The 22,752-nt window shown below is 52.8% G+C and overlaps 6 protein-coding genes across 6 annotated transcripts; all 6 read right to left on the bottom strand.

The window, feature by feature from the left end:
- Positions 1-2,277: 2,277 nt before the first annotated feature.
- On the bottom strand, positions 2,278-3,865 carry AYL99_11693 (hypothetical protein; the record flags this gene model as incomplete). Its single annotated transcript, XM_018843198.1, has 3 exons — positions 2,278-3,288; positions 3,451-3,678; positions 3,731-3,865. 3 exons carry the CDS (start codon positions 3,863-3,865, stop codon positions 2,278-2,280), a joined length of 1,374 nt encoding a protein of 457 aa, XP_018687525.1.
- Positions 3,866-8,557: 4,692 nt separating this feature from the next.
- On the bottom strand, positions 8,558-10,024 carry AYL99_11692 (hypothetical protein; the record flags this gene model as incomplete). Its single annotated transcript, XM_018843197.1, has 1 exon — positions 8,558-10,024. One exon carries the CDS (start codon positions 10,022-10,024, stop codon positions 8,558-8,560), a length of 1,467 nt encoding a protein of 488 aa, XP_018687524.1.
- Positions 10,025-11,567: 1,543 nt separating this feature from the next.
- Positions 11,568-13,273, bottom strand: AYL99_11691 (hypothetical protein; the record flags this gene model as incomplete). The annotated part of the gene is made up of 3 exons (XM_018843196.1): positions 11,568-12,329; positions 12,602-12,929; positions 13,014-13,273. The coding sequence occupies 3 exons, from the start codon at positions 13,271-13,273 to the stop codon at positions 11,568-11,570; spliced, it is 1,350 nt and encodes a 449-aa protein (XP_018687523.1).
- A 1,611-nt stretch (positions 13,274-14,884) lies between these two features.
- On the bottom strand, positions 14,885-15,574 carry AYL99_11690 (hypothetical protein; the record flags this gene model as incomplete). The annotated part of the gene is made up of 1 exon (XM_018843195.1): positions 14,885-15,574. One exon carries the CDS (start codon positions 15,572-15,574, stop codon positions 14,885-14,887), a length of 690 nt encoding a protein of 229 aa, XP_018687522.1.
- Positions 15,575-17,267: 1,693 nt separating this feature from the next.
- Positions 17,268-17,600, bottom strand: AYL99_11689 (hypothetical protein; the record flags this gene model as incomplete). The annotated part of the gene is made up of 1 exon (XM_018843194.1): positions 17,268-17,600. One exon carries the CDS (start codon positions 17,598-17,600, stop codon positions 17,268-17,270), a length of 333 nt encoding a protein of 110 aa, XP_018687521.1.
- A 2,702-nt stretch (positions 17,601-20,302) lies between these two features.
- On the bottom strand, positions 20,303-21,418 carry AYL99_11688 (hypothetical protein; the record flags this gene model as incomplete). Its single annotated transcript, XM_018843193.1, has 2 exons — positions 20,303-20,795; positions 20,844-21,418. 2 exons carry the CDS (start codon positions 21,416-21,418, stop codon positions 20,303-20,305), a joined length of 1,068 nt encoding a protein of 355 aa, XP_018687520.1.
- Between the last annotated feature and the right edge of the window lie 1,334 nt (positions 21,419-22,752).

Raw genomic sequence — 22,752 nt, 5'->3', positions numbered from 1 at the left:
CGTGATAGCCCCTTAGAGTCTATTTTATTCTGCTCTCACTATCAATCATTCACCTCTCTCCAGCGTCTGACCCATCCCAGCTGTGTGGTCAACATCAAAGCACTCACCTCACTCGCCCCCCTCCATCTTCTGCCTCGTTTGTCCAGCAGAAAAGCCCATACCGCCCCATCTATCATCCAGCAGACCTTTTGGTCCGTAAGGTCTGTGCGGTGCACCTGGTGCAAAGGATTCGAGACCACTCACGGACCATACCAGGAGATTGCAAGGGATACAGAACGCGGTGGTACGTGCACAGACATACCCGGGAAGGGCGTTATTAGGGAATGGCTGGAATGGCATAGCCAGGGATAAATAGGACAATGGTACTCGCGCTGGAGAGGGAACTCTTTTCCTTCTTTAACAGTGCCAGTAGTCGATGTTTCAAAGACAGCTTTATGTAGGCAAGAGATACGCATTTAACCCGCATTGTATTCGTCTACCGGGTCAATCCCAAGGCTCTCTGACACACGCAACTAGCCAAGTCAGTTATGCATTCCCCTCCTCCTCTCTTCTCAGTCTCTCTCTCTTCTCTTTCTCTTCCCACCGTGCCACAGAACAGATCTCGAGCTGCCTCCCCGTTCCCGTCCCCGTCACCATACCTCCCATCCTCCCACTGCCGTCGTCGTCGTTAGCAGAGCAGTGGATGAATGCGGTGGGACGAATATACATACATACATATCTACATACTCTTCGGACGGGCGCTGATGACTGCGGCGCGTGTGCTGCTTATGTGTATATGGGAGGCGTTAGGAGAGGCGGTGGGTTGATTTAAGGTTAAGTGAACACACACACACACATCCACCGCGAGCCATTTGCCATATGGACACACATGCACACGCGAGAACGAGAATGTGCAACAAACAAACAAGCGGCGACGGGGACGCGGATGCGGTGGAAAGAAGCCTGCCTTGGTCGTTGGTCTTTGGTCCCCTAGATCCCGTGAATCCATCTCACGATGCTCGGCTCGGCTGACTGGGCTGAGGAAAAGGTATCTGTTGGGTTACCTCAGTTGGGTTGGATAGTTGGATGGGGTCCCCAAGCGTAGCGCAACGGGCCCAGCACAACGAAAACTCACGTGAACTTGAATGATATCAGTCCGAACAGACATAGGGAGTGGATTCTTCGCTGTGAACCAGCAGTACGCCTGTACTGATCATGGGGCATGAGGGAGGCAATGGGTTCAATATGTCTTCCCTGCGGGTCAGGGGCATATTAGGTTCTTGTGGGAGAGCGAGCTGCGCACCATCAACCCTCCAGTCCTGCAACAGTCTTGCATTCCTGCATTCCTGCCATCTTACATTCCTGCGGTCCTGCATTCCTGCATTCCTGCAGCAATCTTGCATTCATCCATTCCTGCAACACCCTTGGCAGAGATGGCTGGCTGTCTCTCCTCTTTCGATATCCATCAATCAATTGTGTGCCCGACCCGAACACCAGTCCCTTCTCTTTCTCGTCGCGTCGTCAGGGCCTCGTGCTTAGAGCGTTCGAGGAAAGTAGGATCACAAGCCCAGCGGATTATCTGCATTCTGCTCCTTGCCTTCGAATGGCTCTTTCATTCTCTGTCCCTCGGCCTCCTCTTGGTTGGCCAAGCCCCCTCCGTGGTTCCCGCGGCCGACGCCGAGCTGTTCTCCCCAGCTTTGCCCATTCTCATGATACCACCAACTGCGGCCTCCCACGGGAGCCGGCCACCTTTTCCAGGCCGGGGCCTACCTATTTGCCCACGGGGGAAAGGGCGCCTTCGATCTCCTCGCCCTTGATGTCGCCGAGTTGTTAGGGCTTCGACGCTTCGGAGGAACCTGGTGGGTTTGAAGTCGGTGAGCTTCCGAAAGGCCGACAAGAATGCATCAGCAAGGGAGCGTGGCTGTACGTTCCTTACTTCTTTTGCCCTTCGGTGTCCTGGGCTTGGGCGTTTTTCTTATGTTCTGGGGGGACATGTTGGGTTCGGAGTCAGGAGAGATGGTGCTGTTGTCGATAAGTTGGATGCGATTCTCATGAGGAGCTGTGCTCATTCTCTGCCGTGCAGTGAAGGAGGGGGAGAAAGGAGAACGTTGCTGTGGCACTCACGCCCGCCCACACCGCAGGGTTAGCTCTATACTCGCTCTGTCTACTGGCGATGTATGACGCTGCTCGATCAAGGGTCTTTGCTGCTAGGATGCGGAGGGATGGTTGTGAGGCGGATGGGTGGATGACGCAGCTCAGTAAACAAGCTGGGCCAGAATCCTGAAAGCAAAAAATCTTTCACAAAGTCATGTGATAACCGTCTGAGTGCTGTGACTGGCAAGAATGTCCAAGCAATATATCGGTGGACCCGGCACTCAACCGCTCTGGTGTTGGCTCTTTCGTCTGATCTATCTCCCAGATATCAAAATGACCTCGATTCTGGCCACTGGGTTGCAGACGCTGACGCGGGCTCCCCGGGGAATGCTTAATGTTCGGGAAAGAGGATGTCGTTGATGGAGAATCAAAAGATTGGCTGTTCGATGGTTGAACACTCGGCAAAGAAGATGTCGACGGTTGAGGATTGAATAACTGAATGTTCGATGGTTGAACATTCAGGAACTGATCCGTCTGATGGGGAGAGTAATCCCGGAACTCGCCATACCTAGCCATCTGAGCCTGAGGCATGAAGGGATACGGACTACCGTAAGCCGTCGGTGGCGGAAAGTAGGTCGGTTGGGCAGGGTATGAGATCTCCGGAAGAGGCTGCTGCTGCTGTTGTTGCTGTTGTAATCCAGTCTCTTCTTCAGCGACCCGCCATCGAAGAGAGTCTTGCCGAGCCTGCAGCTCCGCGATGCTGCGCCCAGGAGAATCAAGCTCTGCTTGAAGGTCTGCGGAAGGCGAAGCAGGAGCTTCTGACGGTAACATGGGACGAGTCCTGAAGTGCACACTCATGCCATCCTGTTTGTGCTTCCCGGCGAACTCTTGAATTTGTCGGACGACACGCCCAACGAATTCGTCCAGCTGCGACGGAGAAAAATTCACCTCTAGTTTGACAGCTTCGGGCATGTCCATATCAACCACCTTATTCTCGCCTTCAATGATGCCATTGGCTTTGGCACGTTTGGCCCCTCTTCGCGGAGTCAACAACACTCCACTTTCTCCTTTACGAAGCGTAACACTGTCTTCGGTGGTATGGCCGTTTTCGATGGCGTCCGCCGAAGTATTGGGAGAGGGCATTATAGCTGCGCGCTTGAGTGTGGGCGTGGGGTCGGTGGGAAGTGCAGAAACACGTTGTTGAAGGGAACAAGGCTTGTCGCGTATGTAGCAGGAAGAGCAACGGCCACTGAGTATCCAAGGCGTTTGACGGTCACCGGGAATAGTCCGAGACCGCGTGCATTCGGGAAAGACAGGTTCACTTGGAGACCCTGGGTGGGCTGCTACTCTGCACTGGTCACAAGGAGTTCGACTTACTTGCCCATGGGTATACACCAAGGCTGCGAGAAAGTCTCGAGGCTGTGTACGGATGCTCCGAGTGCCAAAGAACTCCAAAGGACGCAATTGAGGCAGACGAGACAAAGCCAGGCCTGCTCGACGTTTTGCATATGACAGAAATTCATCTGCGAAAACCTTCTTGATGATTTCGGACCATTCATTCAGGTCCACCTCTTCAGCTGGATTCATGAACTCGCTGCCATCGACCTGTTTACTCTTAGTTCACAGTACTGTTGAAAGAAGCGAAGGGGTAACGCACCAACAGATATGAGCGTTTGTTCCTGCCCCTTGCTCGAGAAGTGGTGAGATTGATGATTTTCGTCAGGGTCGATTGGTAGTGGTCCGATTTAGGCCTCGCTAACGTTAGCGGTGTGGCCTCCAACGAGCTAGACATGATGATGATGAGGATGATGATGATGTCAACCTTGATGACTCCGACAAGTCAGGAAAATGTTGAAAGGGAATTGATCGAAGAGCAAAACGGACGGACGAGGAAGGAAACTGACGATCGAGGCGCAGGAGGAAGGATACTCGACGCAGTGCGCAGGGAGTTAGACCTACGTTGCTTCTGCAACCGCAGCCTGACAGAAGGGGAATGTTCCGCCGGGGGAATATTCGGCCGATAGGCCCTTCGTAAGTTACTCGAAGGTATATAGTCAGACAGGTCCCGGGACCCTGTAGAATTCACCATGTTCCTCCACTGAGTCACGGTGCTTGGCCGCAGGAAGCAGGACAGGCACAATCTCTTGACGCTGTGAGGGACCTCAGGAAGTTGTTGCGTGTTCTGCATCTTGAGCCTGCTGCTCTTTCTTGTCTCAAACCTTCATCCACCCACTGCTCCCTCGAGTGGCCTCATCGGGGCCACACAGCCTCTGGCTACCCTTTTCAAAGGGCCACCTTGGGTAAATTGCCCACCTACCGTTGAGCAGTATCCGCATTGACTGTATTGACTGCCCAACTGGTAGGGAAGTATACTCCTTCCACGCACCCTCCACATTGACTGCGACTTGGGACAGGATTGTCTCGCGTCTTCACACAGGTTAACAAGCTCCCGATTCCAGCACCTCGACCCCCTCGCTCCCACCCCAACTGGGCCTCCTTCTATACATCGTCCCAAGTGCCAAAAGTCGAGAAAGAGCTCGTTTCTACAAGCCTTGAGCTTCCCCTAAGCACACTTATCCAACCTGTCGCGCGAGCCATCCTCCCCTCCGCAACCAAACCGAGCCTTGCGTTCTTCAAAATACACAATGTGCAGATCTGGGGCTCTCCCACGTCGGATTCCGCGGTAATATTAATGTTACTCGGGGACATGCGGGGCCTGTAGAAAGAGATGTGCATCTAGTCCGAGGATGGCGACGGTTTGTCGAGTATACACTGGTTGGGCTTAGAGCACCGTCATGGTGACAGTCAATCTGCGTGAATGCAGCATTGTCCCAGGTGGGCAGGACTGTTACAGGAATATTGCAGGAATTCACGATTGCTGGAATGCAGAAATGCAAGATTGCTGCAGGACTTCAGGAATGCAGGACTGTTGCCAGGACTGTACTCGTAGAGCGCAGCAATTGCTTCAGGCATGAATGGTAGTTCGCAGTCGAACGGGTCTTCTGCTTTTTTCGAATTTCTTGTCAACGAACCGACCCTGGAATATCTCAAATCAGGCCCATGGCGCGTTCAATACATTGTCCGAGAATGTCCAACACGCTGTGAGACTCGACAGTCTTTCGTTGAGCACGAAAAGGCAGAAAGCGCCACTCACACCGTCCGATCTGCCTGCTTACCTACCTACCTGAAATACAATTTCGTGGAAGAAGATACCTGATTGAAGGAGACAGGAAACAGACACGAAGGGAAAGATAGATCTTCATTCATTCTGTAAAATGAGCGAGAAGGAAGAGGGGGAAGGAGGGAGGCTGGCAACAAGAATCTTGCATTTCTGCAACGGTCCTACATTCCTGGAGCATCCCTAAAGCATTCTTGTATTCCTGCGGTTCTGCATTCGTGGGAACAGTCTTGCATTCCAGAAACAGACTTGCAAGAATGTAACAACCTTGCATTCCTGCATTCCACCGCCACCAAACACACCACATACATATATACACATACATCGGGGTGTCAGGGGGTCAAGAGAAGGAATGGAATGTAGTATGCATTAGTCACATTAATTACATCACAATCAATCAACCAAGCAACATAAACATGAATATGATGAGCCCATACCATCCCCCTTCCCTTGGCGCACGACCCTAGCCTTTTGCCTTCTTTCTCCCTCTCCCTCTCTCCCTCTATTCTTCTCCTCTCACTTCATTCACTCCCTGCCGTCTCTCGTCTCGCCGTTTACAGGTAAGCCGACCTGACCTGAGCTGAGTTGAGCTGAGCTGACCTCTTCCTCCTCCTCCTCCTCCTCCTCCTCCTCCGCCTGAGCGAGAGCGTGAGCGAGAGCGTGAGCGTGCCCATGGGCTCCCGGCACCTCCAGCCGCCTCAAAAAACACCTTTCCATCTCTTTCTTTCATCCAACTGACCATATACCGTGTGGAAGTTGGGTATTCCACAGGCTGTTTCGATGTCGAGTATGATGAGGTCTGGGTTGCGCCCTTGGACAGTCCAGCTGCTCAGGGCTAGCCGGTCGTTGATAAATAGGCAGACCCTCACTCATGCTTCGTCGCAGACTCCAAAGATGAGCTTGAACATTCTAGTGAGGGGGTTGTGGACAGTGTACTGGTGTTCGTTCACCCATGGCTCAACAGAGATGATGATGTCCTGGTTGTAGACCCTTGGGCCTTGCATTCCTGCAGCATTCCTACAGTTCTAGTAACATTCCTGCATTCCTGTATCAGACCTGCCCCCCTACAACAATCCCACATTCCTGGACCAAACTCGCATCCCTGTGGTCCTGCATTCCTGGCAACAGTCTTGGAATAACTGTGTCTTCTCCGCGCGCGCAGCGAAGCTGTTTTCTGCGTAGGTTCTCGTGCATTATTTCTCTCTTCGTTTATCGCCGTTTCTTCCTCTGAGCGCTTGTGCTCATCGCGTGTTGCCTGGGATTGATTCCTGTGGCGCCGAGTTGCTCCCCTGCATTCTGCCCCTTTGTACTGCTGTATTCCCCTTCCTCATTTTCGGCTGAGGGTAGTGGGAGCCAAGTTTCTCTGGCTTGGTCCTAACTAGGGTCATCGCCTCTTCCGTGCGTGAGAAGGTGGTTATAGGGGATGAGGGGGGGAGGACTCGGTTTCCTTGGGGTTGGAAGGGCGTTGTCGCCTCCGATGACTCAATATCGATGATCATCGGGTGTGGTCCCGGGATCTGTCGGACAGTCTCTCTGAATCAGTCGATTATTGTTCTTGGGGTTTCGTTGCTCGGGATGGCTGGCAAGATAATGGGGGTTGTTGGTGTCCCGTCGGCACTGCTGCTCGGCATGCAGCCTTCTTGAATGCCTATGGTTCCGGGATCAGTCCGGAGGCTTCCCTCCTTCCACTATTTCTTGGTGAAGTGGGTAGCGTCGCTTATGGTGCTGGGAATGTCTGTCGTGGTTTGTTGCTGGCCGTTGAGTCAGTTGCTGAGATTGTTTTCTTGGGTGAGGCTGGGGTGCATACGTTGGCTGATGCTGGCATGTCGCCATTGGGTTAGTTGGCCTGTGTGGTAGGCACGGGCGTCGTGTTACCCTGCGCGTGTGCCGCCTCCTCTCCCTCTGGGCAACAATGTGATAGACGCGTGCGCTGCCTAACCTCTTTGCGGCAGCGGTGCGTTGGATTCCTCTGATCCTGCTTTCGCTATTGCATTCCTGTGACCATGCAGGATGCTCTTTGCTGCATTCGGCAGTACTTGGGGGTGAGGTCCTTTGAGTGTTTCCGGTGGGACTCGTTGGTGATGTATTGGCCGGCGCATAGTCCACAAGCTGGGCTTCTTGCGTCACAGTTGCGGGTGATGTGTCCACACCTGTCGCATTTGGTGCATTGAACAATTCGATATGTCTGATCGTACCGGACCGCGCTGTGGACTGTGTCGTGAACCTTGTCGTTGAGGATCGGTTTGTGCTTGATGAAGTTGGCTGTGATTGTCACCCGGGCTTCCCGGCCGACAACACCCCATGGGGCGAGTGGCCCCCACTAGGTGAATGGCCCCCATGGGGCGAAAAGGGCGAATAGCCCCCATGGGGCGAATGGCCCCCAATGCCAAGGCGGCCCCCACAAGGTATACACAGAAAGAGATAAATAGGACCTCTATTCTCGCACTGCTAGAGAGGCCCTCAACAGTGCGAGAAGTCGATATCTCAAGGACAGCTTTATCAAGAATCAAGATTCGTGTTCAACCCTCTGACTCTTCGTCTAACGATCCCACCCCAAAGCTCTCTGACAGTGATGGCCTTGTCGAAGCCGACCACAATAGATCCAGTGTTGCTCTTGCCAGGTGGGGTGAGCCATACAACTGAAGCGACTGAACCTCCGGCTTATTCAAGAGTTCCGTGTCCTGTTCCTTGATGGCGGTGTCGAAGTTTCCAGCAGAGTCTTCGCCAAAAGACTTCCCTACTGTTTCGACGCTCACCTCGTGTACAACGTTCTTGTAAACCTCCTCATTTGGCTTTGCCCCTCGATCAAACGGCAATAGCCAGGTCTTTTTGTATGAGCGCGAGGCTTTGATTCACTTTGGCGAACTGATGTTGATCTTGTCCTGGAGGTTGCCCTTCTTGAGGTCGCCGCTGGGCTATGAGTGTGGCGTAGTCTACGCCGATTGATAGGCCTGGGTCTGGAGAGTAGAATAATTCTAATTATACGTATAAAGAGCTATAAATGAGTGGCTGGGTCAAAAACCTGACCCCTGGGTGGCGTCGGTCGAGAGGTATTTCTTTATATGATTATAGATAACCGAGATCAGGAAATCGACAGGGTCGCCCTTCCGCCCAATCTCAGATGAATTGTCGGTGAAGGAACGTCTTGCACCGTGGTGAATCTCCATGGAGATGACTGTAAATGTCATCGTCATCCGACTCCGCCTTCAACGGCTCCGGTTGGTTTTGCTTGTTGGTCACCGAAGCATTCGGGCCGTCAGTCGAATCTCGGTCAAGGAGCTGATTGTCATAACCCAGTTTGCCGTCTCAGATTCCCATCCAGAGCCTCGCAATCTCTGCATAATCCTCATCTAATTCTTCCGCATCTCGCGCCATGAGCTCCTCGGATTCTGCAAGGAATTCCCCGATGTCTCCCACCAGGAGCTGATGAAGCGTAGACAGCATTCTGTCTCTCCGTTCTCGCTTCATTCTTTCATCGGCCTGTCCCTTCTGAAGGTATTTGATCTCGGTTGACTGTACCCTGCTGAAGGTCTGCGTTCTGCCGACTCCCAGATCATCGAAAGGTCGAACGCCATGATCTGTATTCAGGAACCTCCCCGTATTCGGGTCGCGTCTTTCCTCCAGTTTCGCCCGCCGAACCCCCTTGCAGATCGCATTGTTGGTAGAATAGTGGGCGACCGTCCTGCTATACCATGCCAGGATGTTGCTCATGACAGTACGGGAGAGCAGGTCCTCGGGCCAGGCAGCACCAGTATTGACAACCACTTCCATTCGGGTAACCCATTCGCTGACGAGCTCCTTACCAATCCCCTGCAGGTATAGATACCCACGGGGGTTGAAATATTTCGGAAGGAGCTCGTGACGTTTCTGTTTCTGTGTCGGATATTCTTTAATGAAAGCATATAGTTGGGCCTTAGTCACCACCTTTGATTGGTTAGGGTGGTCGAAGGGTAGCGTGGGGAAAACCTCGCTCAGGGGTCTTCGGACCTTCTTTCGACCCTTCAAGGCCATCCCCTTCTCAATCGGCGTCTTCGTGGATATCAGGCTTTTTGATCCCCTCGGAGCCAGGGCTTTTCCTCCACCCGGCATATTCATGCTTTTCGGGTATTGTCTTGCAAGTTTCCCATTTTCCTGCCCCTCGCCAGTCTGTGGTGTATCATCTTGCTCTCCCCGTGGACGCTCGTCGCCATCCCGGCGTCTCGTGCCGCGGAGCAGTTCTCGAATGTCGACAGCAGTTTCTCCGTCGCAGGTTTCCCGATTTCTCAGGAACATGTCTATTTGCTGAGCGGCCCATCGCCACCATGTTTCCGCCGGGTGTTTGTTTTCTGTAAGCATAAGTGCCGCCGCCAGAGCCGATTTGAAAAGGTTGACCTCCGCAGAATCTGCATCGGCAGCAGGAATATCGCGTCCCCGCAGCTTAAGAATCACCAGATCACCTTCCAGGAAGATCCCGAGATCTCGCCCCACGTCTTTCCCCTCCTGCTGCAGCTTCTGCGATATGTTTGAAACTTCCAAGGGGGGGCACTGATCATGAATTTCCTTGGCCGAACCGCTCAATTCGTTGGATAGCTCGCCACTCTTGTTCTTCTTGGTTGTCTGCTCTCCTCCCACACTAAGAAGTATGTCTCCCTTTCTTTTATTTTGCTTATTGCGTTCTGAGGCGGTCAGAGTTGTCTGGGGTCCGTCGCCAAATCCGCTACCAATTCTTACGGATATTTCGTTGCTTCGTGTTGGGGTTCCCGACTCGTCAACGCGAGGCGAGTCTTGTGCCATGAGGTGTCTTGTCTGACCAGGAGCTGAAATGGGTGGTAATACGTCGTATCTCTTTCTGCCCGCGGTTCCACCACGAAAATCCCATTCTTGTGTCATTCCTTCCTCCGACATATTTATATGATTTTCACAATTCCAGAAGGCTCTCGTGCCGGCCTCGCTGCCGCAGGATTGGGTAGGTAACAGTGTAGGTTGATGTCGGAGTGACTGCGCCACGCAGTGGAAATAATTTGTTCTTTATCAAAGCAATCGGTCCCTCAGTGCCTCATGACCAACTCAAAGTCCAACCGGTCAGCCACACGCAACTTCGAGTCCTTGGTATCCACGCCGGACTTTTGGAGGCCGAGGTCTCTCGCTGGCGGCCGATTCTGTGGTTCTGTAACGCTGTAGTACAAGGGATTGTGTTGAGGTCGTAAAATAACGATAATGATTGAAGATGTGTGTGCGACCAAAAGTCTCAGAATGGCCACGCCACGCGGTAGGGACTATCTGCCGAAGGTCTGGATACAATTGAATCTGTAGCTCCTATAGATAACGACTCGACGCTCAAGAAGTAAAAGCAGTGGTTCCCGCACGAGCTAGGTCGGGTGGTGTTCTTATAGCTTCTCTATCGTGCAGTCACGTGGCGTAAGCACTAGGCAATCGGCCCGACGCGCTCCGGGAGCCTTATTCTCTAAGCGTTGTCTCTCGAGGGCCTCATGTGCAAGACTTGTTTCTCCTGCCATAGTATCCCAGTTGAGTCAGCTTTGGTATCTGTGGGCATCGAGGGCATGTTCTTGATGAAAGGTGATTAAATTGATTGTTTTCTATGAAATCTCTGCGGCAAAAATGTGTTTGCTAAAAGGCGCCGAAGTGCCACTCGCCAAACCTGCTTAATGAAGGATTGGGGCGGATCACTCTGAAGATTCTTCCCCACTTAGCCGAGGATCAGCCGCACTGACGACTTTGTAAGGCCAACACTCCAAGGGTGGGTTCTAGGCGCCAACACATGACGAATTGGTTTCTTTTTGAGCAACGCGGGAAGACCCCCTTCATGAGGTGAGATCCGTTATCGGAGTAATCCATCCTCATGTGTCCAAAGATGGAGGGTACGGAATGCCACAAGAACCACCACGAATTAGCAGAGATTGCTGCCTGCACCAGCTGTGCGATGATATATCAGGGGAAGTAGTCCGACGCATGTGATGATTTAACGTGCGCCTGATTTCGCGATGGGCGTGAATGGTCCGATCCAATCAATAACGCCACAATCCATGGGTTGTAGGAAGAGAATTGGTGTCAGTCCCTGGGTTGGCCTTTGCGAGCCTAGGAACCGGCATTGCAGCAAGGCCCGCTGAACCTGAATATGTCTCGTGACCGCGTTGGCCACTAGACTACGCCCACGGCCCGAGATGAGGTGATTAGTTCGCTGCAGAGTCCACACGAATCATGAAGCTGGGACAACCACTGGGGTATTTCGCCCTCTTTCCGTTTTGTTCGATATAGGTAAGCTAATCAGGTCGTGGGGTCGCGTTTGTGAATGATCACAACACATCGTATCATCCTTTCAACGGAATCGTCCAAGGTGCCTGAAGGAGTAATCCTTCCAAATTTTAGGAATTCTATCACAGGACCAATCATTCGTCGTCTTCCAACTTCTCCCATCCAGGACCCGGATCTCGAGGCGAGACAGACGACGAGTCATCAGATTCAGAGTCAGAGGCCCGGTCCCGCTCTCGTGCCGTAGCTTCAGTCGTAGTACCTCGCCGGTGTCGGCGTGTTTCTGGATTCGCCGATATGACTTCCGAGTAACGCTCGGTCGGATCCTCTGCGCCTCGTCGCCCGGGACCAGATCCGAGATTTGAAATTCCTCGTCCTTCTCAAAAAGTGGCCGATATGCGTGATCCGGACTGACACCAGACAGGCCATCAGGGGCCACCAATGTATTTCCCGAGACATGCACAACGTCGAGCCAGAATGCGCCAAACTCCAGCTGCCATCTGGCGATGCGGCCGTGTCCGTCATCTGACTTCAAAACGCTCAAAAGCGAGGCATGGTCCGTGATGTCATAACGGGCTATATGCTGCCAACCACCAACCATCGACTTTCCAGCAGGGCCTTCAACAGGGCCAGCGCCGTCGCGCTTCGTCGTCGTATATCTGGTCTCCGCTGCTGTAAAAGCAAGCGGCATGAGCACCACGAAGTGAACGTCCTTCCAGTCCTTCTCCTTGACCGGTATTCCCGGCTTGAGCGTAAGTGCCTGAAACGAAACTGCTCCCCCCGGTATTTGAACCGTCTGCAGCCAGATGGTATTGAAGTTGCGGCTCACCTTTTCGAAAGTGAGATCCCGGTCACGGCCTTTCTGACTTTATCGAAAGCAGGTTGGTGTGGCTGCTCCTTAACGAAAGCCCACATTTCGAAAAACTCTCCTCTTCTCCCCATTCTGCTTGTACCCGCTTACCTCCTGGTCAATTGCTGGCTTCAGGATTCGATCCTAATTCGCCCTTCCGGAAATGAACTCCACAACGTATGGCAGTTGATACGAAAGGTATATAGTTACTTCTGCAAGAGTGTTGCATTCCTGCAGAAACCTTGTATCACTCTTGGAGGCTGCATGATCAATTTGTTGACCAATTCATCAAGACTCTCCTCAGCCTGGTCCGTGTAGTCGCCATTTGAGATATTTTCGAGCTGTTCCAGGACCTTCGGGGACCGAGCCGAATTCTTCAACGCCCCTACGGCCGCATCACCTGTCTTGATCCGGCGATTGAAGCAAACTTCGGGGGCTGGTCCCATACCGGTAGCTGATGTGTCGCACTTCTCGACCTTAACCTGTTCGTTAGTAACCGGGTCTCTGATCCAGGTCTCGTTTCTGCCGTAAACGCCAAGGACTTTCGAGGCAGACATTAATCTGCGAGAAAGCAGCAGTCTGTAGGACATTAATGGACCCCGAAGGACATAAGCCAGGAGGCTGCTGGGCAAGCCAGCGATATCGATGCGTATTCTCACATACTCAAGCACCAAGGTCACACGGCCGTCAAAACCGCGGACATCAAGGGATTTAGCCCGGACTACAGCCAAGTTTGCTTCACCAACCACCCATTGTGGGATCAAATTCACCATTGCCCCGCCACCGACGAGGGCTGGGTCCAGGCGCTGCTCTTTACCACCGTTAATGGAGATGATCACGGTTTTGTTGCAGAAGTTCTTCACAATACCAGACTGTTGACGTCGGTCCTCTTCATGCCCCTCTTCAACTTTGGAGACCGACATCGCCGCCACCTCGACTTGTTCTGTGTCGACCAATTTCTGTTGCTGATGTTGCCACAGGCTGTTTCTTTGCCGGTCTTTCAGGCTATCTATCATGCTCTGTGCCAATGCTGCTTCGATGGAGGGGTCCGACGACGGCAACCTGCAACGTACGTCTCGCGCTTTCTCCACGTTTTCATAGACCGACAAGGATCCTTATTTGAGATTTGTCATATCGCGCCATGCCCGTCTCTGATCCTGGTGATATGTCCAGCGAAGCATCATCGGGATTCGCAATGCTCAGTGGGCCAAGTGAGAGGTCAGCCATTGTGGCACGGGGGGAGGATTCAAACTCGTGGATGATGTGGCTTGGAGAGGAGGAACGATGTGCCCAATGACGTCTCTGTGGCGAGCGGCTTGATTAGAGAAGAGATTCTGGTGTTCTCATAGCTGCGGCACGGCAGGACGAGCAGTAGAAGCAGCAGCATCGGAGGTGTGGAATGTTGGGTCGAGCTGCGAGGGTGCAAGACACATATTGCGAGTAGTTTCCGACTGCGGATTGCGGGTCCCCTAGGCTCTGATCTGGCAGCGAGCTGTGTTTCCCGTTGTGGCGCTGACGTCGATGGCGCCGAGGGGCAGGGAGCTTCTTCTGGCGGGGAGCGAGCGTGGGCAGGGCGTATTGGAAGAATGATGGAAAAACAGCAGCGAGAAGTTGTTGAACAGTGGATGGTGAAAGGTGAGGGTGATGGCTGTTGGTGTGCGCAGCGCAGTTAGTTCCCGAGGCAGATGATTAGCCACCAATAAGCCAATGCTGCAATGCTGTTCCAACCCGAGCGAACCTCGGTGCCGGTTCTGCCTGTTCCTAATTGCAAATGACTGTGAGTATCGAGTACCTCCCACAAAAGCCCCAGATCACGACCAGCCCTGAGATGATACCATATATCAGCCAGTCAGGATTGCCGCAGATTGACGCCAGATTGCGGTGGAACTCATGTGACTACTACCGCCTCGAGATGTGGTATGTAAAGCGCTTCCTGGGGTTCCGACAGCAACTTCTCAACCTTGTACGCAAGAATCCCCCCAAACCATCCGCACCACACCCACAATTATCCATGGACCGGCCCTAATGAGGATGTGGATGGAGAACTAATCAATCCCAATCCCCCGCCCAGCCCAGCACGGCACGAGAGACAAGGAAGCACGTACTCACTTCACTCAGTCACTCACCCACTCCGTCAGTGCGACCGACCTGATCTGATCGATATATGTATAAATGTCGTGGAAGATACATAATATCACGCCGCAACATGGAACAGGAGGATTCACTGTTTTGGTGCAATTATATGAATTCTGAGACGGGAGGAGTATAACAACTAGTAGCAATAGCGACACGAAAGATAAATGGTGCGCGCAGCCTGATGCGCGGTAGCCCGTCGCGCTGGCCGTGATATAACCCCCTCAAAACCAGTGCTTCGTCCTCGAAGGTAATCGATAACATGCCAACAACTCCGCCATCCTGACATGCGAACCGAACCGTGCTAAATAGCCTGACCAATGTCGAAGATCCCTGAACGCACTCTCCTGCGTTTGATACTATCTCCTGCTGTCTGGGTAGGTCCAAATGTCACAGGAGAATCAGATCGGCTGGGTCGTTCCGGTGATGGGCCTATCTTTTCGTGTTGTCTTCGTTTTCCTTTGGGTGTTGAAGTCGTAGCATGCGGGAGGACCAGGTTTGTCTGGGTGTTTAGCGTGGAATTCTTGCACCGCCTCGTCGCATCCTGGTAACACATCCTCCCAGCAGCGCCATTCCTCGTCTGCATATCCTGTGAATCTTACCAAATACCGTAATTGTCGGGCTCTTCCAAAGAGCCTCGCGTCGCAGATATCCTCCACTTCCCACTCCTCCTCCATTGTGTCATCTCTTTCCACTATCACAGGAGGCGGCGGCGGCTTAATCTCTCCAGGGAATTGTGCTTCTCTGGCCGCCGGAGGATGTAGGAGAGGGGACGAGCGCGAAGCATGGGGCATCGAAGACCGTCCGTCCCGGAGAAGTGGGTTCGCCGTGATCGTAGATCGTTGTTGGCGTATGATTGCTTCTTGTGTCTGATCTTCAAATGAACGCCGGGGTTCCACTTTGATATGCGTTTCTGACCGTCCTGTAGTGTAGTGTGACTGCTCATTCGACAGGTTAGAAGGGCCGGGCTCCGGCTCTTCCGCAGAGCGAGCGTCAACGATCTGGAGTTCATCATCTCCGTCGCCACCGTAGCGCGGGGGACGCCACCAACTCGGCACAGTTATCCCGAGGCCGCGTAGATTCTCAGACATGTTGACTGGTTGATGACGGGTGGATGGTCACGTTGTTGGGAGACCTATTCCGAAGAGAAAGCGAAGTGATGAGCTGTGAAGTGGTGAAAGTGGAGTGGTAAACTGATCATGCGCAGTCTGCGATGCGCAGTCTGTGTGGAGTGGTAACCGGGGGTTCGAGGACACGTTCAAAGAAGCGCGCGAAGAGGAGGAGAAGGGGAGGGAGGCTGGCTGGTTAGGCTGGCGCCTCCGTCAGGAGGAGGAGGATGTGTGCATGTTGGGATATTCGGACGTTCAGCACCTGCTGCATCGGAAATTGTGAATGGGAAAAAAAATCAGACTTCGCACAGACTGGCTCTAATTGTAAGTCTGCTGCTCCACCTGAGTATTTCGCAGATCCAGGATCTGTGAAAAAGTCTGATTGCTAAGAGCGCTTCCTACCGGCTTACTCCACCCTAGTAATTATTTCACCCATCCGGATTTCCACCCCAAATAGATTTTCCGGGAGCGCAGGGACCTCGTCGCCGCCACTCCTCTTCGGACAGTAGAAGAGTATTATTCCTTGGTGTTTGGTGTTGATCTCTCATTTGCGCGCCTGCCTACCAACACGCCGTGCCATTTACACGCACACACGCACCCATACACCCTGACCTGACCTGACCTGACCCGACCTAACCTCTCCTCCTCCTCCTCCTCCTCCCCCGACCCCGACAGGACAGCACCTAACAGATCTGGCGGGTGTGGGCGGCGTGGACATCTTCGTCCGTATATCGACCGACTCTACTATATCGTCTCATCACTATCACCATGGACCACGAGTCCGCGTCTATCGTGCATCTATCTATTTATCTACCTATCCATCAGAGCAACGTCAACCTGAACATGAATATAAACATACAGAACACACATGCACACACACAATTTTACGTGGACGGGGCCGGTCGCAATGGGAATAGGAAGGGGGATCAATTCCATGCCCTCACGTCCTCCCTCCGGCTACGCACTCTTCGGCTCCGTCTGCGCACTCTTCGACTCCATCTACGCGCCCTTCGACTTTATCTACGCGCTCTACGCCTGGTTCGTTCGTCCCGTGTGGCGGGAAGAGAAGAGCAAGGCATACGGATGGAATGAATGGGATAGATAGGCAACAACAACAATACCGTTGTTTATATATTTGTTTCTTTCCTCGTATTCATCATCATCTTCTTCTTCCCCATGTCCAGCAGAGTACGTGCGACGAGGCCATGAGGGTATGAGAAAGGACGTCAAGAGCCCACGTGCATGCATTAGGGCGTGGCTGTGGACGTGGAGGTGGACCTTCCTTCGCCTGGATATACACACACACACATAAGATTATACGTGGAGACAGTCCCAATAGGAGAATCAATCAATTCCACTCCCACGTTCGCGCTGTCTGTCCACCGTCCTCCCCGCGCCGCGCACTTCCGGCTCGTCGTCGTTCGTCCCGTGTGGCGGGGCGGCAAGGGACGGGGTAGGCAAGAACAAGGGAGAGGGGCATGAATAGATGGGCTACAACAACATACACAGCATTATATGTTTGTTTCTTTCTTTGCTCTTCTTCTTCTTCTGCTTCTTCTTCTTGCACACATCCCTCAACCACCATGAGTCCATCATGAGCGGCAGAATCTTCCTTTGCGCAGTTGAGGAGAAGGTCGCAATTTGAGAAGACATTAGTCCAGAGGAGGTGGTGTTGTTATAGATGTCGATGCGGCGGCGCGCTCCCAACGAACGGCCAGCCAAGTCCCAGTCCCAGTCTCAGAACCAGGGCCAACGCCGCCCGCATCGAGACCGCGTCCGTTGTGCAGGCAGCCCATCCCATTCCGAGACCCAAGCTGATCTCGGTACACAATCCGCTTTCAAGCCGGGACAGCGTGCTTGTCAACGTCAGGAAGGTGTCGTCGTGGCGGCCGTGGCTGTAGACGGCCGACAACAGCGCGAGCATCAGGTCGCCAGCGGCAGCGATCGAGCCCGACGAGGTCGACATCATGAGAGAACAAGATGAACGGCTCGCGGAGTTCATAAACATCACTGAAGGTCTGACTGGTGGCGGTTGCAAAGTGGCTTTGTATTGTTCGAAAGCATGTCACGCCAAAGACTGGAAGTCAGGAAGACATATGCTTGCCTTTCAGCATTCGACATCAAGTCAGTTTTACCGACCATTATCATTAGCCATGAGTTCTCCCAAGTGTTTCCAACAGACCAAATTCCTTCCGTTCTCAACGCAGAAGCAGCAGCAGCGCACCCGGGGAAAGTAGTTGGAACTGGAGGTGTGTGCTATGTGCTGTTTGCTCCCCGGGCCTCACAACTCATTCATTCATTGATATGCGACCGGATGTGTGAGAATGCGGACACACCACATAACATCACACTAGTATATAAGCATCAGCATCATCCACATGTTATGTGTTGTGTTATAGTGTGTGGTTGCCATTTTCCCTTGATTTTTTTCCTTTGGTTGACGTGCCCTTGTGCAACAACATCGGCCACAGCACATGTGCCACACCAAATCCGTGCATACATGCGCAGCACAGCCCATAACCATCACCAATCATCATGACAGCAGAAATCAATTACGAGGGAAGGGAAAGGGAAGGCGATACGTGGAAGGGGTAGAGTGGTTGAAATACGTTGGCGACAGATAGGATAGGAGATTCATGAGTATAGAATGGTATGGAAATGTGGCTGGCATGGCAGTTCAGGGCATCGGGGGCGAGATGGATGGCATGGATGAAAGTCCTTGATGGTTGTGGCGTGGGAGAGACAGTGTGATTTATCCTCATCATCATCCATCACTCACAAGCACTTTACAATCCTGTTCCAGTTCCTTTTCCTGCTCAAATTCATTTCCGCTTGTGCGAACACAACTGCCAACTAACTGCCAATTTCAATTTCCTGCTTCTTTTCCCCTCTTTATCCATCTATTTATCTATGTTCCCCCTGTACATGAGCCGCAACACACGCAACTTGAACAGAACGCCCAGACCAGACTTCAGACTTGACTTGACTTGATTGACTTGATTGATTTGCCTGCCTTGCCTGCGCTGAACTCAGCTCACACCCTGCATCCTGCTTGCTTCCTACCCACCCACGGCGGACTGACTGGATTCAAACTCGGCCACGCTGGTGCGCTGTATCATGCTGGGAAAGTCCTATGCCTCCAGTGGCTCTCCGTACCTCGCGTCGATCCATGGCGCCCCTGTAAGGTCCTTGCCGAGCAATAAGAAGTGTCGACAAATGGACCATGAACTGTCTATCACCGGGACTGCCCTTTGCGTAGAATTCCTGTCCACGGAAGATCTGCTCTCGCGCGTGATCCTCTTTTGTCATCTTGTAGGACTGAACAGAACTCTGGGCGGCAGCCGACCTTCAAGATGGACAAAACAGGTGGCTTCCAGGAGCCCGGCTACCTCGACTTCGTGCGCCCATATGTATATCTGGTGGACTCGAGCTGCGAAAGCCGTCGGGAAGGGGGTGTTGATGCATAGGAGTGTGAGGTGGAAGGTCTGATGCCAGCAGTTTGGAGGCTGTATGAATGAGCGGGTGGTTGAGTCTCCGGCGGACATTCGTTTACTGCAGGTCACTGGTTAAAAAATAAATAGTAAACCGTTTTACTGGGAATCGAACCATGCCACTCCTAATTTATGTGAGCCAGGAGCAAAAAAATTCAAGTCCCACCGCGGTCCGATGTCACCTCTCCCCTCCTCTCGATGATATGGCGAGACCGCCCACCCCATGATGAGGTGGGCGCAACAAGTGAACACCAGTAATCTCCTTAGGCAACAGCAAGCCATACCATCGATAGGAGGAGGGGGAGGCCCCTCCCACCAACCCGATAGAACATGAACTCTTGTCCCAAATCTCAACTTCGAAGTGTAGCTTCGGGGTCTCGAACTGTTGCACTTGCTTTCGAATTGAGAAATGTTGAAACAAATTCCGGAGTTGCAAAATATATTTATCACGGCCAGCGGTGGGCTACTCCGCACGAGGCTGCCTACCCCACAGGAGGCCAGGCGCATTTTTTATCTATCATGCCGTTGCCGCCACAACGAGTTAAATTCCTTCGTCTTAAAATTTCATACCATAGACTGCACACTAGCACAAACTGCACCGTGACAGTGATTTCTCCTGCTACAGGTTGCGCCGTGATACCCATTCGAGCGCCCAAGTCATTCGTTCAATTTATCCATTCTTCTTCTCTTCTCTTCCCTTCCCGCTGACTGTGCACCAGAACAGAACAGAATAGATGTCGAGCTGCCTCCCCGCCCGTCGTCACCATCATCATATATGTCTTCCCCCGACACGCAATCTGGCAGGACGAGAGAGACTGCTGCTGCCGACGTCGTGCCGCCGACGGTCGATCAGATGCGATCCGTTCCCAGCCAACAGACTGCGGACGGACGGATGCGATACCTCCTACCGAGCGAGCGAGCAGAAAGAGACAGACAAACAGACAAACTGCCGATGGATGGATGGCTGGATGCTCTCCCTCCTCCCACCGGGCGAGCAGAACGAGACTGCACTGCGGCCGCCGTACCCGTGCCTGCCCTCCCTTCACCTCCCTCCGCCCAACCGACTATCCGATCACCGTCCATGCAACACGCCCCCATCGAACCCTCGTACAGCATCAGGGTGAGCAATATTACTACAAGTCACATTTCTAGCCCTCCATCCTATATCATCGGGAATAAGAGGAGCCCGGCTAATTCTCAGCAATGTCCTCATCATGGCTCACATAATCCCTCCACCGTGTGTTCCCACTGGTATCTCTGTTTCTTCTGGGTAGAATCGCCCGTACCTCTGTTTGTTCCTGGGTGGAATTGGTGGTCTCCGTCGACTGATGCTCAGGTTGTGATCTTGAACGACTCGCTTGTCAGCTGGTTGCATGGCAGGCGCCTCTGAATTTCTAATCGACGCCATGACCCTCTCGCGCAAACTCTCTTCCCTCCATATCTCCTCCAATACTTCTGGTGAACTCCGGATCCTGTCCATCAGTGGCCGCATATAACTCTCTTCGATGTCATCCATCCCTCTCATCCATCTGTTGTAGTCGTGAAGTAGTGTCATCAGCAGGTCGTAGAGACCATTGATTGCTCCCTGCACATCAATATCAATGTTTTGTGTACCCAGTAGCTGCAGAAAGGCGCGGTAAACGCAGGAATTAAAGAGGTGGACAAGATCTTCCAATGTTGTTTTCTCCGTCCGGCAAGGTGAGGTGGTGTACCTGCATCACGATCAGCATCTCTACTCGTGCCCAAAGCGAGCTCCATACATTGTGATGAGGAAGCATCGTTGTCGATATATACACCACAGATATTGCTCCGAAGGGTTAACGGTAAATAGACCCCGCGTCTTGACAAAGTCGACGTTGTTGATCTGTTCGGCGACATTGAGGGCAGATTGCCGTAGTTGATCGGACATCCACCGAACATTAGCGAGTATCTGCTGTTTGTTGCAGGAAATGTCACTCCCCAGGTCTTCAGCGTTTGGAGGCACCAAAAACGACCCGAGCGTAGCCATAGCCTGCGCCAAACCCTCAAATGCCTCCTTACACGTCACCGGAAGATGAGCACGGGCGAGGTCTTCGAGGAAGCCGTTCAGGGTTGAAAACTCCACTGCTTTGGCGGAGCGAAGGCTGGGTCGAAGCGGAGTGGTGTGGGCGGTTGAGGTCGACGTGTTCGAAATGGTGGTGTCATCGTGGTCTGTAACGTTTGAGCACGGTGACGAGAAGTTCTCACTGAGCCCCGAGCTGGAGAGGATGTCTTCGGTCGTGTCGAAATTGATCTCCGGATACCGTTCAAACAGAGCAGAGAGATCGGTCTCTGGAACTTCAGGAGGATTCGCCATCGGTGAGTTACAGATGATCAAAAAAAAGGATCCTGCAGTTGCAGCTGAGAAGAGAAAACCTCAAAACTCTCCTTCACCGGTCGGACGAAGGCGTCACTCCCGGCGAACATTCACACACCATGTCCGTAGTGAACGCGACGTGGACTCAAGAAGAAAGAAGACAAGCTACGCTGACCGTGCGTATCGCAGTTGCAGTCACCGCATTTGGCACAATGTGGCTAACCCGCACAAGGCTGGGTACCCCACACGAGGTTGTGTGCACCTTTAATCTTCCGTGCCGCTGCCGCCGCCACAAGTTAGATTCCTTCGTCTTGGGTTTCACATTATACTTGCTTCATGACAGTAATTCCTCCTGTTTCAGCGGGGGGGGGGCCGTGATAGTGTGTATGGTAGCATTGAAAGCTGACGTCCTGCAACGCTCGAGCACATGGTCAGAATAGTCTCGAATTACGCGGGCGGCACACTACCGCTGAACACCCGAGGTCTGGAGCACAGACTTTCAACTAGCCTTCCTCAACGGTTTAGCGTGGCAAACAGCGCGGGCGGGAAGAGAACTCGCCCAATGCCATGGGCGCAGGGAGCTTTGAAGCCGTCAAGAGTGGCAGAAGAGTCATGGTGTTGGCCCAAGAGGGTTTGGATACGATGACGCAGGCAAGTCGGGCCGTCATCGTTTTGGTTATCCTCGAATCGACATGTCTTTGGCACATCCATTTCTTGTGGTGTTACGGCGGCGGTCCTCCTTAACAGGTTCACCACCTGCCGTCGAACTACGGAGATCTCGTAGTGTGAAGGCGGCAATCCTCAACGATATCGACCCCTTGCGTTGAACTTTATAGCCACGGGTCGTCCATGAGGGAAACCCCCGACCTTGCCAGCTCGATGGGATCTGTTGACTCTCTGGCGTCACCATGGACATGTTATTCTCTCGTTTCTTGGACCAACCCGGGAGTTCAAAGCATGGTAGCCATCGAATCTTTCAACATGTCCATGGACACCTGAACAGGATGTTCTCCGCCATTCCATATAATACCTGTCATCGGCAGTAAGGGGTCAGGTGCCCACATACCTTTCTTCATGGAACACGTTACTCTGGGTGATCTTTGCCCCTTTCTCGAGAGACAAATGAGATCAAGGACTGCGAGGACTATTGCGAAGTCAGGGGTCCATCACCCTGCGCCTTCAATCACATACACGCGGCTATATCGTCGACTGAGAGCCCATCCAACGCAGGCTTATTTATTTACTTGCTTACATGCTATGTGGCGCCACACACACTCATACACACACACACACAAAAGTCCGAGAACAATAACGAACAGTCTGTGTGCACAAAA

Source organism: Fonsecaea erecta (genome assembly GCF_001651985.1).
Source record: "Fonsecaea erecta strain CBS 125763 chromosome Unknown Scaff15, whole genome shotgun sequence".
NCBI lineage: Eukaryota > Fungi > Ascomycota > Eurotiomycetes > Chaetothyriales > Herpotrichiellaceae > Fonsecaea > Fonsecaea erecta.
Note: the sequence above shows the minus strand (reverse complement) of the source record. Positions and strands in the feature narration are given on the sequence as shown.